The sequence below is a fragment of the Echinops telfairi genome, unplaced genomic scaffold (genome assembly GCF_000313985.2).
Source record: "Echinops telfairi isolate 266 unplaced genomic scaffold, ASM31398v2 ScPeMD7_7417;HRSCAF=8455, whole genome shotgun sequence".
Classification (NCBI taxonomy): domain Eukaryota; kingdom Metazoa; phylum Chordata; class Mammalia; order Afrosoricida; family Tenrecidae; genus Echinops; species Echinops telfairi.
The window spans coordinates 5,810,687-5,827,678 of record NW_022111317.1 but is presented as its reverse complement, the minus strand read 5'-3'; the positions used below and the strand labels follow the sequence as shown (position 1 = coordinate 5,827,678).

At 61.2% G+C, this 16,992-nt stretch overlaps 2 protein-coding genes across 2 annotated transcripts in view; one reads left to right on the top strand and one right to left on the bottom strand.

Moving 5' to 3' along the window:
- Nucleotides 1–9,087, bottom strand: part of ATG2A (autophagy related 2A) — a 17,113-nt gene extending 8,026 nt beyond the window's left edge. Inside the window, exons 1-24 of the mRNA XM_045297176.1 lie at nucleotides 8,884–9,087; nucleotides 6,794–6,956; nucleotides 6,572–6,709; nucleotides 6,382–6,484; nucleotides 6,140–6,275; nucleotides 5,958–6,056; nucleotides 5,620–5,716; nucleotides 5,377–5,535; nucleotides 5,145–5,285; nucleotides 4,699–4,936; nucleotides 4,457–4,604; nucleotides 4,282–4,374; nucleotides 3,930–4,097; nucleotides 3,597–3,843; nucleotides 3,315–3,411; nucleotides 3,058–3,220; nucleotides 2,652–2,794; nucleotides 2,442–2,560; nucleotides 2,202–2,356; nucleotides 1,836–1,986; nucleotides 1,526–1,725; nucleotides 1,341–1,421; nucleotides 549–655; nucleotides 374–466 (exon numbers count right to left, since the gene is read on the bottom strand). Coding sequence (XP_045153111.1) covers nucleotides 374–466; nucleotides 549–655; nucleotides 1,341–1,421; nucleotides 1,526–1,725; nucleotides 1,836–1,986; nucleotides 2,202–2,356; nucleotides 2,442–2,560; nucleotides 2,652–2,794; nucleotides 3,058–3,220; nucleotides 3,315–3,411; nucleotides 3,597–3,843; nucleotides 3,930–4,097; nucleotides 4,282–4,374; nucleotides 4,457–4,604; nucleotides 4,699–4,936; nucleotides 5,145–5,285; nucleotides 5,377–5,535; nucleotides 5,620–5,716; nucleotides 5,958–6,056; nucleotides 6,140–6,275; nucleotides 6,382–6,484; nucleotides 6,572–6,709; nucleotides 6,794–6,956; nucleotides 8,884–9,054 — 3,410 coding nt within the window. The 5' untranslated portion in view covers nucleotides 9,055–9,087. The remainder of the gene's footprint in view (nucleotides 1–373; nucleotides 467–548; nucleotides 656–1,340; nucleotides 1,422–1,525; nucleotides 1,726–1,835; nucleotides 1,987–2,201; nucleotides 2,357–2,441; nucleotides 2,561–2,651; nucleotides 2,795–3,057; nucleotides 3,221–3,314; nucleotides 3,412–3,596; nucleotides 3,844–3,929; nucleotides 4,098–4,281; nucleotides 4,375–4,456; nucleotides 4,605–4,698; nucleotides 4,937–5,144; nucleotides 5,286–5,376; nucleotides 5,536–5,619; nucleotides 5,717–5,957; nucleotides 6,057–6,139; nucleotides 6,276–6,381; nucleotides 6,485–6,571; nucleotides 6,710–6,793; nucleotides 6,957–8,883) is intronic.
- Nucleotides 9,088–9,297: 210 nt separating this feature from the next.
- Nucleotides 9,298–16,992, top strand: part of PPP2R5B (protein phosphatase 2 regulatory subunit B'beta) — a 14,398-nt gene continuing 6,703 nt past the window's right edge. Inside the window, exons 1-3 of the mRNA XM_045297175.1 lie at nucleotides 9,298–9,450; nucleotides 12,336–12,483; nucleotides 15,918–16,074. Of these exons, the coding sequence (XP_045153110.1) occupies nucleotides 9,298–9,450; nucleotides 12,336–12,483; nucleotides 15,918–16,074 (458 nt within the window). The remainder of the gene's footprint in view (nucleotides 9,451–12,335; nucleotides 12,484–15,917; nucleotides 16,075–16,992) is intronic.

Genomic DNA, 16,992 nt, shown 5'->3' with positions numbered 1-16,992 from the left:
GTGGGAAGTGGCTGGGAGCTGGGTCTGGGGGCTTGTATGTTTGGTGGTCAAGGATACTGGCGTGCCGGCCTTCTCCTCCTCTGGAGGCCCAGGTGTTGGAGCAGAGCCTGCACCACAGGGCTTCCGCGGCTGCTCTTCCAAGAAGCAGGTCACCAGGCCTTTCTCCCAGGGCGCCTCTGAGCAGCTGAGTGCATTGCCCTTGTCACCTCCCAGGGACTACAGAGGCCTCGGACTCCATCTCTCCTACCCGCGCCCGGGCCCTTAAGCTGGCAGGCAGGTCAGAGCAGGCATGCCAACACCATGCCAGTGACTCGCACTGTCTTCCAGTGGGGGTGAGGTCCGGAGACATCCAGCTGGGAGGCGGCAAGCCTACCTGAGCAGGAAGGTGGAGGTGTCCATGATGATGTTGCTGGAGAGAGTGAAGGTCTCGGCGGTGATCAGGACACGCACAGGGAGGTAAAGGGGCCTGGGGGGCAGGGGTGTGTGTGTGTCACACACACTGCTTCCCCCCAGGAGCTCGCCCGCCCCCATCTGGCCAGCCTGTGTACCTGTAGTCCACGGCGCAGGAGAACAGGTGCGTGTGGAGGACCGTGATGACCGTGGGGGGCAGGTAGCCCAGCACAGGCTCGTCCAGCACGTCTAAGAAGTCTAGCAGCTTTGGGGGTTGGGGCAGGAGGGCTGTGAGGGGAGCCCCTTCTAGTGCCGGCCTGCCTGTTCTGGCCCAGCAGGGACCCCGTCTGCCACAGAGCTCACCGCCCTGCTGCCTGCCTGCCCTCCAGTCCATGCCCATGGCTCTCGCCCCAACTTATGCCACGGACTGCCCCCTTTTCAGGGAAAATTTTAAAAATCACCCGGCACCCGTGGCCATGAAACTTCCATTCGCTATAGCCCACAATCCAGGATAAAGTGTAGGTATCTGCCCCCACCCCCCACCCCGATCCAGGAGCCCCGGTGGCATACTGGTTAAGCACTAGGCTGCTAACCACAAGGTTAGCAGTTCGAAACCGCTCGGTCACTCTGGGAGAAAGACGAGGCTTTCTACTCCCGTGAAAAGCTACAGTCTTGGAGACCCTTAGGGAGAGCTATCATCCACTCCGGGACCCACGGACCGTAGCCCTGGTGGAATGAATACTGATTCCAAGTTGGGCTGATAACCACAAGGTCAGCAGCTCAAAAACACCAGCAGCACCTCCCGTCAGTCAGTCTCAGAAACCCACAGGGAGCGCTCAAGCCTGTCCTATAGGGTCACTCCGCGTGAGTGGACTTGAAGGCAGTGAGTGTCCCCACCACCACCCCCTGCCCCGCAACCCAAGGCCAGCTTGGGCCCTGCCGAGCCTCACCTGGGAATGCCAGCTCTGCTCGGGCAGGGCCATGCAGTGACGCAGGGTGGCTCTATGCAGGCGCATTGTCACTAGGAACTCCTGGGGTGGGGGAAGGGCGAGGTCAGCGTGGCAGGGGCACGTGCCCCCCTCCCCCACTGTCCCCCAGTCCAGGGAGACGACAGGACACGCAGGGGCAGCCGTACCTTGACGTTCTTGTGTGGGTCCAGGTGAATGCGCACTGCAGTGGACAGCATGGGGGGTGGCCGGCCCTGGCCCTTCTGGCTGGAGGCACCCCGCTCAGCTACCCCTGCCTCCGAGGGGTAGATGGTCGGGCTCAGCTGGGCCGGCGGCGTGAAGCTGGGCACCTCCAGGGAAGTGGGCAGCGGGTAGTCATCCACAGCCCCTGGGGAAGGAGGTCGTGAGCACCCCTCCACACACACACACACACACACACACAGAGCCAGGCAGCGTCCCGCCCTGCCCGAGGACCCTGCAGGCACGTGCCCCTCGCACCTCGGTGGTAGAGGGTGGCTGTCTCGGCTTCCAGGCAGAAGTAGCCGAGCCCTGGCTGGCCGCGGTGCTGGGAGACGCTGAAGAGGGTGCTGTGCTCCACGTCCAGTACCAGCTCCCCGTGCTGGGCCTCCAGCCGCTGCCCTCCCTCGCCCTGCAGAGAGCACGGTGGGCTGGCCATCGGGGCTCAAGGGCCAGAGGACGGAGGCCCTGGGCAGTAGTACCTGCCCATCTGCCTTGGGCAGACCGCAGCCGTGCTGAGGCGTGCATTACTGGTGGGTGGGTTGGGCAGGTGGGTGAGCAGCGTAGCCCCACCTCCTGCCCCATCCAGGATGGGCCACCCCCCCCATGTCCCCCAGCGGTGCTCACCTTGCTCTCACAGAGGGCGGTGACCCGACCCCTCAGCACTGTCACCTGGACAGAGAAGGCACTCTGGGAGTGGGGGTTCGGGGGCTCTCGGGTGGGGGGCACGCTTGACGCGCCCACTGAGAAGTAGCGGGTGTCCTCGTCTTCAGAGTCTGAGTCTGGGGGAGAGGAGGGCGGAGTGGGAAGGGGAATCCCAGGCCCTGAGGCCCCCCCTCCCAAAGGCCTGCGGCGACCCCTCCTTACCCAGCTTAAAGGCCGACTTGCACATCCTGAAGGGGTTGGGGAAGCCGGGGGGAGGGCCGGTGGGGCCGGGTGTAGGGAGAAGGTCTGCAGGCTCCCACATGAGCAGGTCGTTGTTGATCCTGAAATGGGGGTGTGTGGAACAGGGGGCAGCCGTGGCAGGCCCCCCACCCCACCACCATGCCCTGGCCCAGCCGCCAGCCCGCACCTCACCTATTGTAGATATTCTCATAGAGCTCCTTGCTGGGCAGGAAGATGTGGGCACTGGGCAGGCTGACTTCCAGGCTGCAGCGGGACAGCGCCAGGGTCCGGTTCTGGAAGGCTCTCATCTCCTCGGGGTCTCCAGGGATCACCATCTAGGTGGGGGGCAGGGGGTGCACAACTTCGGCCTTGGGGACGAGCAACAGAGGCGCCGCACCGGCTCTGCAGACCGGAGTGCTGAGGAAGCCCCAAGAAGGTAGGCCAACCACGGGGCGGGCCATTGGCATCTCTCACAATCCAACCAGTAGCCCACCTTACTCGTCACCCCGTGAGGCCGACTGACCCGAGATCGCAGAAGCGCCCCACCCCGTCCGGCTCAGCAGCCCCACAGGCTGCCGGGCAGGGCGCCCCACCTCACCTCCTCGGTCTCGTACATGGTCCTCCTGGAGGAGAAGGGCGAGGGCTCGGGCTCCCGTAGCTCACAGGGGCTCTCGGTGGAGGACACCTCCAGCTCCACAGCCTTGTCCAGCACCCCCTCCCACGGCGGGAGGCCAGGAGGGGGGTTCAGCGTGACCACTACCCTGCCGGGGGGCACCACCCTGTCATGAGCCTGCAGGCCCCGCAGCCCCTCTCCTGCCCACCCGCCGGCCCCCTCCAGGGGCCACCGCGGCTTACTGGGGCAGGAAGCACTTGCGCCCATGGGCCTTGGGGTCGAGGGCTTTGGAGACGCGCAGGCAGGGGACCGGTGGCTTCTCCCCGTCTTCGTAGGCGCCTGGGGCAGACCCGGGAGAGCGGTCACCACAGCCTCCCCGCTTCCACCTCTTCCCGGGTCAGGCCAATGGGGGCTGTCCTTTCACACTGGCCACTGCCCTCCCTCTGCTCGTGCTCACAGGCCACAGGGGCAGGAGGGGAGGACTCTGCTGCCCTGGGCAGGTGTGATTCCCAAGTGGCTCTTACCATGCAGGTTGGAACAGGTAAGCTCCAGGCGGGTGGGGACCGGGGGGCCAGGCCCACTGCTAAGCTCTGACCGGAACTGGGGCTCACTCAGCTCCAGCCGCAGCTGCTCCGTCCGCACGGCCCGGCCAGCCCAGGGGTCCCGCTGGGGTCGTAGGTCAGCGATGGGGAAGCGCAGCAGAAGGGTGGCGCGGGGCGCCGAGAGCCCCACCACCATCCGCTGCTCAGCGGCAGCCGTTGGGGGCTCTGTCTGTGGGAAGGCCGCCAGGCACAGGTCAGAGCCGCCCACTGGACGGCCTGCCTGCGGCGCCCCAGCCTCCCCCTGCGGCTCCTCACCATCAGGCCTGCGGGCCGCTCTGGGGACCGCTCTGTGGGCATGGTGGCCAGGCGCAGCGCGGCAGTGAGCCTCTCCATGACGGCCAGGTCCACTTCTGCCTGGAAGTCGGCCAGCTCCAAGACCACCTCTGAGTGGCAGTGGCACGTGGCCTGCCGCCGATGCCGGCTCTGTGGGCGAGGGTGCCCAGGTTCAGCATGGGCTGCAGGGTGCCTGGAGCAGACCCAGCACACCAATCCCTCCAGGGGGAGAAGCCCCTGCCTAACGTCACTAGGGCTTGTCACACTGGGGCAGGAGGGGGCAGCACAGCCAGAGAGCACAGGGGCTCCAGCAGGAGGGGCACAGGGCAGTCACCTTAGAGGCTCGTCGCAGGGTCTGTGTGTGACGCAGGCGGGCACAAGGCTGGGCGGAGACCTGGGAGCCCAGGCTGCCGGGGAAGCTCAGAACCTGAGGGGTGGCAAGGGGGTTGGTCAGCGGGGTCCTGACCGGCCCGAGGCGGGTCTGCCCCACCTGCTGGACTGGCCCACACCTCTGTGTACTCAGGCTCCAAGGTGGCGCGGGGCCACAGGCACTCTAGCACCTCCAGCTGCCCGAAGCGGACCTCCGTGCTGGTGGCGCGCTGGCCCTGGGCGCCCGTCCGAAGCTCCCAGTTCAGCTGCATGGCGGTGCCTGTGAGCCTGCAGGCAGAGAACAGGCCTGAGCCGGCGGGCCAGGGTGCTCTGCCCGGGTGCACCACCCCCACGCACTCAGGCCCCCACCACGGGCCCATACCGGACATGGCTGTGGGGACAGGCCTTCTGGAAGCGGGACCGGAGGTGGTGGAAATCTCGAGTGCCAAAGGGCCCGTCCTTGGTGGCATCGAACTCGGCAAAGAAGCAGGCGATGAGGTTGGGGGGCGGGGCGTCCGGGGCAAAGGTGTGCAGCAAGGTCAGCGTGACGCCCCCCAGGGTAATCTTCAGCAGCGAGTCGGGGCGCAGCGTGTCTGGGAGGGGCGTGGGGGCCAACTTGCCTGCAGGGACAGGGGCTTCACCAGGGGCTCTCCAGAGCAGGACGTGGGAGCTGGGGAAAGCCCTGGACCTCGGACCACCCAGTCTGGTGGGCTGAGCCCGTGCAGGTGGCCCTCGGATGACACCAGCCCTGGGAAAAGGGGATTCCGCGCCAGGGACTGGTCCCAGGCGCTCTGCCTCCATCCACAGGGTCCCCAGAGAGGGACGCACCGGCTGGGCGGGCCTGCGAGAGGCGGCGGGGGCCGGGCCCGCTGTGCACGGAGGAGCTCAGGTCCACTTCGGACAGCGAGAGCTCGGAGACGGTGGAGGTGATGCTGCTGGTCAGGCCGGCGGTCATGGAGAAGAACAGATCTGCAGGTGAGGCCGGGTGGGTGGAGACGCCGGTTGGGCTGGGTCCTGGCTCTGCTCTGCCCTGCCGGAGCCGCCCGCCCGCCACACCCACCACTGCTGTCCAGGTTGACCAGGGGGTCCAGGCTGAGGGGCTCAGCCTCAGGCTCGGCCCCCGCCTGCAGCTGCTGGTTCAGGTCCTGCTCGATCAGCCACATGTCCTCCACGCCCAGTGGGCGGCTCTTGTTTCTCTTGTCCGCCAGGCCCTCGGAGTCTGTGAATGTGAGGCCTTCAGTCCAGCCCCCCCATCTCCGGCGCCCCACCCCCACCCCCACACGCAGGGGCCCAGAGGTCCTACCTGCGAGGCCCAGGTCAGCCAGCAGGTCGAGAAGCTGCTGGAGCTGCTGTGGGGTCAGGAGCAGGTGCAGGGAACCCAACTGTCCGGTCACCTCCAGCTGGGGGCAGAGAACAGCGATGGGGACCATCAGGACTGCGTGGGCCACCTTTGGGCACCCGGGAGCACCCCCACCCCCACCTGCTGTGCCCCAAGGAAGGCTGGATGCCTGATGCCTGGCCAAGTTCTGCCACCAGTTGGCTGTTCGACCCTGGCTGTGAAAGTTGACCTGGGGGAGTGGGGGGCAGCAAGCCATCCCTCACACCACTCAGCCCCAACCAATACAGGAGCTGGGGACCCACCTTGGGGCCCGGCAAAGCCTCCTTTTTCTTCAGCTTCACCGCCAGCTCAATGTACCCCGAGCAGCTGCCGATCTGCAAGAGGGGCTGTGGGGGCACCCCCTGGGGGATGGGGTGGGGAAGGAGAGTCAGCTGCAGGGCGTGGGCAGGGCAGGGGCTGGAAGGGGCCAAGGACGGCCTCCCACCTGTGAGGACAGCAGCTCGAACCACAGGCGGACCCCCGCCATGAGGAGCCGCTTGTGGAGGAAGGCGGGCGGTGGGCGCACGTCCACTGAGGGCGCCTGCTTGGGGTCCAGCAAGGATTCGTCATAGTACTCCAGCCTGTGGGGGAGGGAGGCTTGCTGGTCGGGGTCACCTTGTTCAGGGCGGGGCTCAGCGCTGCCCCCCATCCCTACATCTAGGGGCGCCCCGCCCAGCTGGCACCCACCTCTGAACATGGACCTCCAGTGCCAGGCTGCGCTCTGGGGCCTCCAGCGTGTGCTCCACCCTCACCACACAGTCTGCGATGACCACCTTGATCCTCTGCAGCACTGCGGGGGACCAGGGGAGCTCAAGGTCATTGGAGGTGGGACCCCCGTGCCCTGGGCTGGGAGTGGGGAAGAGGCAGGGCCACTCACCAGAGTCGATGGTCTGGGCAAACACTTCCAGCCCGTCCAGGGGCTCTGGCGACTCTGAGGCATCGGGCACCCCCTCCCGCAGGCACTCCTGCGCCATCTCCAGGCTGCTGGTCATGCAGGCCGGCACGTGTCCCAGGCCTGCTTGGGCGGGCAGGAGGGGCTCAGGGTAGGCAGACCCACAGCCCCCTCTCCCCACCCCAAGTGCCCAGGCCCCTCCCTGACCTGGGCCCTGGCGGGGCTGCAGCAGGAGCTGGAGGCCGGACACGTGCACAGTGCAGTGGTCGGTAAGCAGCGAGGCCCAGGGCACCTCCACCTCGATGGAGCTCACGAAGCCCTCCGCGAGCTCCAGGGGCAGCTGCAGGGGCTCCATTCGACAGTTCACGTACTGGGCGGGCAGGGAGAGCTGGCTCAGGGAGGCCCGGAGCTGCGGCCCCCCTGGGCCTGCCACCCCGAGTCATCTACCCACAGGGCCTTCCAGTCCAGTCCTGCCTGCCAGCTCCAGGCTGCTCCTCACTGCTCCCTTCAGAAGCACTTCCCAACACCTCCGCCCGTCCCTCACCCCTGCCCTATCCCACCCCCTTCCAGAGAGAAACCCATCCATCGGTCTGTCCCCAAAGGGGAAGGGTGCTCAGGAAGTCCTAACCCAGCCTGGGCAGTCACAGGGCAGGGAAAGGACAAGGCAGGGGGCAGCAGGTCCGGGGGCTGCCCTGGGCCTGGAAGGCTGGCTGGGGGTGATGGGGGGCAACTAGGGAGGGGCCCCAACTCCAAAGGCAGGGTGCAGTTGTGCCCTGCTTTGGGGAGTAAACCAAGAATGAAACCGCATTTGAAGCTGACTCGTGGCGACGCTGTCGGGCAGAGGGAGCTACTCAGGACAGGAAGGGAAAGCCCAACCTCTGCCCCTCGGGGATGGTTGGTAGTTTTGAACTCCCGACCTTGGAATCAGCAACCCAAGTAACCACCAGGCAACCGGGGCTCTTTTACGGTGCAATTAAAAGTGTTAAGGTGGAACCCCTGCCTCCTGCGATGGCCCTGGTTACACTGGGGAGAGACCTGTTGGCTCCCTCAGACGGACGTGGGTAGAGCCCTGAGTCTGGTCATCATCATGCTAAGCTGGGGACCCAGGCTCCCCTTCACACTGGCGTCTGGGGTCTTCCAGGTGCGGTTGCATGCTGAGCAGCTGGGGGCAGGGACTAAGTTTACTAAGAAAGCATCTCTGAGCCACCTGGGCCCAGCCCTTCCCTGGAGACAGGCTGGAACTTGGCCTAGCTAGGGGCCAATGCAGTTCCAACAGGGCTGAGCAGGGTGGGGGGTAGGAGGGTTTTCGGGAAGGACAAAGGGTCTGCCCTGCGGCCAAGATAAGAGGCTGAGGTCAGGGAAGGATCCCCCACCCCACTCCTCCACACACACGTATACACACTCCTGGGACTGACAGCAGAGAAGTCTCCAACTCAACTAATACTGCTCAGGAAGGCCTGGCTGACCCCAAAGCCCAGGGGCTCCTGCTCAGAGCTGTAGGTCTCCCCATGCCTGGCTAGAAGGCGAGGCTCCTAACCCCAAGCCCACCCCAGCTGCTCCGGCCAGGAGGGCTGACCCACTGCCAGCAGCTGCCAGCCCTCTAATTGGTGTCTCCTGTACAACCTCCCAGGTCAGTTGAGCTGTGAATCATGGCCCCTGGCCCTGGCCGCCCCCAGTCACAGGCCTCCGACCCAGACCTCAGCATCTCTGTGGGTCACCTCCTGGCCCGGGGTCAGGCCTCCAAGGTTCTTGAGGACTCCCTTCCAGGCCGGGATGCTGACCCCCAAGCCCTCCCCTGAACCCGACTGTCTGGCTGCGTCCCTCCCCAAGCAGGAAGCTGCCGGCAGCCCAGAAGTCACACGAGGTGTTGATCAACAGGGCTGACGCTTGTTGACATCCACATCCGGCGGGAACCCCACCCCCAGGCTGCATCCCGGGGGGGTCAGGAGGGCAGGGTCCCTGCCAGCAAGTGCTCTTCCAGGGGGCCGACCCCTGGCCAAGGCTGCCCTGGCTGCCCTGCCGACCCCCTCCTCAATTCTGTCCCCGCACTCCCCAGAAGCGTGACAGCCCCCTTCCCAGCCCCGGTTCCCCTCCTGGGACGTGGAGACCGGGACCCCTTCCAGCCGGCTTTCCAGGCTCTCCGGGGAGGGTCCCGGAAGACAGCCGGGGCCCCTGACCCTTGGAAAACGCCGGGCTCCCCCGCCTGGGACGCCCGGAGCCGGCCCTCCTGCCCGGCGCCGGTGGCTGGGGGCCTCGGACGGCGGCGCCCGCGCCCGCGGGGCCGCCCCGCTGCTCACCCAGGGCTCCAGGTGTATGTCCCGCAGGGCCAGGCTGCCCTTGTACAGGTCTAGACTGAGCTGCTCCAGGCTGAGGCGCTCCTGGAAGTACGGACCCAAGTAATACTGCAGCAGGTAGCGGCAGATCCGCTCTTTGACACAGTTGGACCATGGGGTCAGCCATCGGGACATCTCGGAGACCGCCGGGCCCAGGCCGTCCCCGCTCGCCGCTCGCCCGCCAACCCCGTCCGGCTGCGCTGTTCACCAGAGCCCCCGGCTCGCCCCGCCGCTTCTCCCAGCGCCAGGCCGCGCCCCCCGGACGCCCGGCCACGCCCCCCACGCGCGCTGCCATTGGCCGCCGCAAAGGGCGAGCCCCGGTGATTGGCCGTGGGGGCGGGGCCTTGCAGCGCGAAAAAAGGGGACTGGGCTCGCGGCATGACAGAGCGCGCCCAATCAGGATGGACGCTCGCGCGAAAATACCGAGGGGGCGGGCCTTTCACCTCCGTCCGCACGCTCCGAGAGGGCTGTTGGAGGAGGGGCCCGTCCGGCGAAGCAGTGCGCATGTGCCGGCTCTCCCGACCACGGCAGGTGGTTGGAGGGAATTTAAAGGGGCAGCGTCCCTCCAAACTTCCCAGGCAGCTTCCGGGGGACATTTAGCCAGCTCATTGTTTCAGCAAACATCTGCATGATGCTGAGCGCCTTTCCACCCTGTCCCACGTGTCTTAGCACCTGCTAGGTGGGGTGCGTCGCCACCAGGGTGCAGCCAGGTTAGGAAGGTACCCGAGGACCCAGGCACCCGGCTGTCCACTCCCTGCCCAGGAATCTCAATAGGAGGTCAGTTGACTCACCCTTCTCTCCGAAGCTGGTCACGCCCGGGGCCCCTCTCTGGAATAATCATACCAGCTCTTCATATCTGTAAGTCCGAAATTCAATAAAGGATGGAATCCAATCCCTTCCCTCGGGCTCAGATCTTTTGTTCCTGCAAGCTAAGAATGACTTTCCCATTTTTTAGTGGTTGAAATAGTAAAATAAAAAGACTCCTTGGTGACCTGTGAGAATCCTATGCCGCTCAAAGGGCAGTGTCCTAAGTCAAGGCTGTGTGCAGCTCAGCCAGCATGTCTTGTCCAGGGCAGTTGTCCTGCTAAAAGGACTGAGTTGGAGACGGGACAGGGCTCCACAAAAGCTTAAACTATCTGGGAGTGGCTACGCCCTTGAGGCTGTAATCCAAAGGGTCAGCCGTTCGAAACCACCAGCTGCTCCTCGGGAGAAGGATGGGACTTTCTACTCCTGTAAAGAGTTATCGTCTCAGAAACCGATGGGTTCCATAGGGTCACTATGACTAACCCCATCATTTTGGTTTGGCTTTTCCCTTAGCACAGCAGTTCTCAACCTTCCTCTTCCCGCAACCGGTTCATACAGTTCCTCATGCTGTGGTGACCCCCAACCACAAAATGATTTCATTGCTACTTCATCACTGTCATTTTGCTACTGTTACGAATCCTGTGATCCCTGTGAAAAGTTGTTTGACACCCCCAAGGGGGTCACGACCCACAGGTTGAGAACCAATGCGTTACAGGCCGTGCACTGACCCCTGCTCTCAGCCGGGTTGGCCACACAAAGTCCTGGATGCCTTGTTGAGAAGATGGAGCCTACAGCGATGAGGTGACAATCTCATCCCAAAGGCAGGGAACTGGGAGTCCAGTCCTAGCTCCGGATGGCCTTGGGCACAAGACAGCTGCCCCATGACCCTCCGTGTTACTTCCCGTGACCCGGGATAGGACAGCGTCCTGTCCGGAAGAAACTCAAGAAGAGCTGAGCAGCTCCTGAGAGACTAGCAAGGGCCGTCAAGTGGCCGTAGAAAGAGCCCCTGCAGGGAGGTGGCCTGAACAAGACCCACTCCCGGCCAGTGCGTTTGTGCAATGAAAGCAAGACAGCTCGTATTGAGACCCCCTGTCCGGGCCCAGGGCCCACCCTCAACTTCCCACGTGTTGTCTGCTCTTTTCCTCACCAGAGGCTCACGAGGGAGATGCTGTGAAAGTCCCCATTTCACAGAAGTGGAAGCAGGACCCTTGGGCCCAAGTAGCAAGTAAATGAGCCAGCGCTTTGTCTCTGTCTCCGGAAGGGCAGCGAGAACAGGCAGGGGTGTTCTTTGGGGTTCCTCGTGTGCAGCCTAGGACAGGGTGAGGGCTTACTTCCTGTGGTGGGAATGGGGTGTGCCAATGGAAAGACTGGGGACCTGGGCCGGACACCTAGGCCCCTGTGTGAGGCCGGGTTGACTACAGAAACAAATCCGGAGACGCTCATATATGTGTGAGAGAGAACTTTTTTTCCTTCTTGTTGTTATTTTATTTTGTTTATTAAAGATATTTTTTTTAAATCATTGTACTGGGGGCTCATCCAACTCTTATCACAATCCATACAGACATCCATTGTGTAAAGCACAATTGTACATTCATTGCCCTCATCATTCTCAAAACACTTGCTCTCCACGTAAGCCCCTGGCATCAGCTCCTCATTTTCCCCCTCCCTCCCCGCTCCCCCCCCAATGAACCCTTGATAATGTATAAATTATTATTTTGTCACATCTACACTGTCTGATGTCTTCCACTTAAAAAAAAAAGAACTTTATATCAAGATATCAAGAAGTAATTATGCATCAATAAAACATCCAGGATCAAGTCCTTAAGTCTGCTGTTAGTCCATATGTCTGATACGTTCCTTTCAGACTCACGCAGCACACGTGATGATGCCGAGTTCAGGAAGATCACAGGCCAGTGGGTGAAAAGTTTTGCAGCTCCAGTGGCGGTGGAAGCATCTCAGCGCTGACACGGGTCTCCACATGGCTCCTCCAGCGCTCCGACTGGGGCTCCTCGTCAGGAAGGTGAAGCAGAGGGAGAGGCTCCTCACAGGTCTCAGTAAGTCTCTCCTTCGTGGCTTGTCAACCAGAAGACCAAGGCAGAGAGAGAGAGGGAGTTCCCAGAATCTTCATGAGAAGGCCACGCCCACAAAGAGGCATCATCTGGCTGTGGCCTGATGGACAGGCTAGACCCCCACCCCTTCACTCTTAACACCCTCAAGTTGATGCAGGATTATGTAAGGACCACATCCCCCAACATTCCCTCAGTGAGGCCAACGCTGAAGTCAGTCTCTTTGTCATTTGATGGACCGATCGGTACATCTGTGAGTCTTCTCCCGAGGCCGAATCCCTCTATCGGCAGAAATCAATGTCTGAGCAAAAGCAAAAGATTCAACTAGAGTTGGGAGTAGTGTAGGCACCAAGGTCCTTCCTTCTAGACAATTCCTTCACCTTAGGAACCTCCACTGCAAGCCCAAAGACAGAGTCCTCCCCCAGCCTAGCTCCAGGCTTGGAGAAGGCCATGGATGACGAATGAAAGAAAGAAAACAGTGACTGGGTGGAGGGATGGACAGTAAGGTGCTGCTGCCGCCCCCCTGCCCCCCAGGGGTGATTCCAGGATTCAGTCTCAGACCTCACCTTCTGCCCAGACCCCCGGCGGCCATACCCCACACCTCCAACAAGCACCCTGGTGCTGCACCCGTCAGCCCCATCAGCTGACCTCGGGCGGGCCTGGCCCTTCGCCCTTCGCCAGGGCTTGGCTGCAGGTCGGGCCAGTGCAGGCCTGATTTCTCCGACTCATTTTCAGCGGCTGAGCACCAGGCCTTTCTTTCTAGTCAGTCATCGGCTTGCAACCTGCCACGGTTCCCCGTCAGCCGTCACTGACAAACCGCTGGTGCCTGCACTCGGCTGCATGGGCCACCACAGAACCTGGGTGGCTGGCCCACACAGGAGGAAAGACCACCACCACCACTGCTACCCGACCCCCACCCTCCACTGGATGATAGGGCCTTCCGGAGAAGCCATGGTGGGGTACTGATTAGGAGCTGGCCTTTCTACACCCCATTAACTTAGCCAAGCACCAAACTCACTGCCATGAAGTCCATGCCAACTCATAGTGACTGACCCCGTGGGGCAGGGCAGCCCCTGGGGGTTTCTGAAACTGCAGCTCTCTTTTGTTTGAATCATTTTAATGGGGGCTCATACAACTCTTTTCACGATCCATCCATCCATTGTGTCAAGCACATTTGGACATTGGTTGCCCTCATCATTCTCAAAACATGTTCTTTCTACTTGAGCCCTTGGGATCCGCTCCTCATTGTTTCCCTTCCCTCCCCGGCCCCTCTCCCTCACAATCCCTTGATGATTTATAAATTATTATTTTTTTGTCATGTCTTACACTGACTGATGTCTCCCTTCGCCCACTTTTCTGTTGTCCGTCTCCCAGGGAGGGGGTTATGTGTAGATCTCCTCCCACCTTCCACTTCCCCTCCTGTATCGATACTCTCATTATTGGTCCTGAGGGGTTTATCTGTCCTGGATTCCCTGTGTTTCCAGTTCCTATCTGTACCAGTGTGCATCCGCTGGTCTAGCCAGATTTGTAAGGTAGAACTGGGATCATGATAGTGGGGGAGGAAGCATTTAAGAATTAGAGGAAAGTTGTATGTTTCATAAGTGCTTCACCCTGACTGGCTCACCTCTTCCTTGTGACCCTTCTGTAAGGGGGTGTCCAGTTGCCCACAGATGGGCTTTGGGTCTCCACTCTGCACTCCCCCTCACTCACAATGATATGATTTTTTGTTATTTGATGCCTGATACCTGATCCCATCGACACCTCGTGATCACACAGGCTGATGTGCTTCTTCCATGTGGGCTTTGTCGCTTCTGAGCTAGATGGCTGCTTGTTTACCTTCAAGCCTTTAAGACCCCAGACGCTCTATCTTTTGATAGCCGGGCACCATCAGCTTTCTTCATCACATTTGCTTATGCACCTGCTTTGAGACTGCAACTCTTTAGGGGACGAGAAAGCCCCATCTTTCTTCTGTCTTTCCCCCCTTGCAGCCTGGTGGACCAGGGCCCCATGAGTAACCAACTGCTACCATGAAGTGTTGTGGTCTTGGAAACTCACAGGGGCAGTTGTACCACGGCCTTCAGGGTGGTTCTGATTTGGCATCAACTTGACGGCCAGGAGGTTGGTTTGGGGATGTCAGATGACTTACTAAGACGGGGCCAGGATTTCTCCAATAAAGAGGATGGGGAGGGGACCAGGCCATGCCTTAGATTAGGTTGAAACTTTGGGGCAAGACAGTGGCTCTGGGGCATGTCCTTGTCCTTGAAGGGCGAAGGATGGGTGTGGAGGAGTCAAGGAAGATGGCTGGGGGCCGTCAGGGCCCTGCCTTGCAGAAAGCGCAGGTGGGAGGTCTGCTGATAAGATAGCCTTCCTGGAAGGTGGCCCTCAGGCTAGAGGGAGGATGACCAGAAACAGGACTTTCAGAAGGAAGGCACCCCGCCCAGGTAGCTCACAGGCAACTAACTCTGTGTCTAGTAGGTTAAGCTGCGAACCACCAACTCAGCAGTTCAAAACTACCAGCCATTCCCTGGGAGCAAGATGAGGCTCTCTACTCCGGTAAAGAGTCACAGCGTCAGAAACGCGCAGGGGTCGTTCTACTTTGTCCTGTAGGGTCAGCATTGACTCAACGGCAGTGTTTAGTTTTTGAATATTGGACATGAAGGAGCCGAGCAATTTAATCCGTGACCACTCTGAAAGCCACAGACGGGTACACGTTGGGTGAACTCTGGTAAAGCTGTTGAAACGGAGCCCTGGTGGTGCAGTGGTTCCGCGCTGGCCTGCCCGCTGACGGCCACTGAAAGGTGGGCAGTTCAAATCCACCACTCGCTTCTGCAGTCACTCACTCAGGTGCTCCCTGCTGCGTAGTCCATGCGGACTCTGTGGGACCCCAAAGGACACGGTTGGAATGCCCCTGTGGGCGTCTGAGACTTGGTTCAAGGGAGCTATGGAAAGCCCCATCAGTCTCCCTCGGAGCAGCTGGGGGTTCAAACTGCTGACTGCGATGAGCAGGGCCCCCTCTGTAAAGATTGAAGACACACCCACACACAAGCCCCCACTGTCACCGTCAATGCCAGCTCACAGAACGCGTTCTTGTTCAACCCGAACTTCACAGTTAGCAGCCCCGTGGGGTAACCCCCCTCCACTCCTGGGGCTCCTGTCCATGAATGTGAGCCCGAGGACACCCCGTGGGACAGCTCTACTCTCTTTTGCATGAATGGGCTTCAAAACGTTGCTGGGAAGAGCCCATGATCTTTCCGGTCTCTTTCCAGGCACCTTGTGAAGCCCCAGTGTGAGCGGAAATGAATTCCACCGGGAGGGTTAGGGTTTTTGTTTACTTTTTATTAAAAAGATTATTTTATTGGGGGCTCTTATAACTCTTATAACAATCCATACATCAATTGTATCAGGCATGTTTGTACATATGTTGCCATCACTCTTTTCTGGACATTTACTTTCTATTGAGCCCTTGATAGCAGCTCCTCTTTTTCCCCCTCCCCACCCCCCCCTCGTGACCCCTTGATAAATGATCAATTATTATAGGGCAGGTTAGTTTTATGAAGTGTGAAAATAAAGAAATACCAATAGAGAGCTCAACCTCCTGCCCCCAGGTGACCTTGAATCTATTTGAAACCCAGTCTGAATGCCAGCTCTTCCCGGAAATCTGATCTCCTGTCTCATGTTCCCATCCCCCACCCTCACCCCACCCCAAATCAGAGGTTGCACTTCCTTCTGCATAGCTCTGGGCTTCATGGCCAGCCTGGTCTGCTGGCCGGGGATCCTGGAGTCTAGCCCTGAGGGTTCGGAGGAGCCCCCTCCCCACTAAGATGCCCCCCCACCCATGCTTCCCCCAGACTTTTCACCCACTGGCCTGTGATCTCCCAGCTTTCGGCATCATTGCATGGGCTGCGTGGGTCTGTGGGAGAATGTATGGACTAGTCTCGGACGTATGGGCCAATATCGAACTGATGGATTTGACCTGGACTGGGCCGAGATGTTTTCTTAATATACAATTACTCTTGGATATAAAACTGTCTTACACACGTCTCTGGATTTGTTTCTCTAGTCAACCCGGACTAACACATCGTGGTACCGGGAGATGGGGCCTTGCCCTGTGTACCAATTCTGATACAGGCTCCCCCCCAACCGTGTCTCTGGGTCCCTCCAACCCCTGGACCGGGGGCGAGAACTTCTTCTCCGGAACTGGAAGGTGGGTCCGAAAGGGCACCAAGGCCCACACGGGTGAAGCTACTGGAGCTTTGGAGCAAGAGGGTGGCCTCCAGGCCAGCAGGTCAGTGGTCCAGCCCTGTGGACCCTGGCAGGCTGTCGACCCTGCTGTGTGTTGCTTCAGCTAGTGGGCTCTCCTGGGTCCAGGCTGCCTCTGTGGCAGGGAGGACGATGGCAGGCTGGTTCCACTGGGGCAGTAGGCAAGTACCAAGGCCCCAGCCCACCCCAGTACGCCTTGCCCTCCATCCCCACTGCCGTGGACAGACGTGCCGTGGACCCGTTGTTCTTCCAGAGAGAACTTTAGCGACTAAAGTTTAGTTAGTACAGGGGGCTGGGGCTCACGGTTGAATAAAGGGTGCTGGGGTCTCCCCATCCTAGATTGGGAACTTTGGGCTGAAATGTCAAACTCTGGGAACCCCATCTGTGCCTAGATCTCCTGCGACCGCTTAATGGTTTTGAACCTGGGGCCCCCACCAGCGCCTCTTGGGGGACCAGAGGGACTGGGAGGTTCCCGCTGAAAGGCCAGGACGCCTGGGGTGGGGTGGCGTGGCAACGCCAGGAGGCCACCTTCTCCCACGCGTTGCCGCTCGGGGGCTAGCCCTTTAAACCCCAGACGATGATGTCACCAGCAGGCAGCGAGGGACGGGCGGGGGACTGCAGGCCCGAGGACGGAGGGCGGACTGCATCTCCCGGCAGCCCTGCCTCGCCGCAGACCATTAACCTGTCCAGTCCCGGCTTCCCGGGGGCTTCGGAAGCGTCCAGCCTTTCTGGGGTGGGGGTGAGGAGCGGGATCCCCAGGCGGTCGCCCGGGGAGGAGCGGGTCCTGCGAGTCCTTGGGCCCCGCAGAGGTGGCCGGCCCGTTTCCTGGGCCCCCCAGCTTCCCGGTGCCCCCTCCCGAGGCTTGCTAATTGGCCATGCAAGCTCCCTTCCAGAAGCCGGGGGTCCGTGCACCCCGGCGAGACGCGCGGCCCGCGCCGCTCGC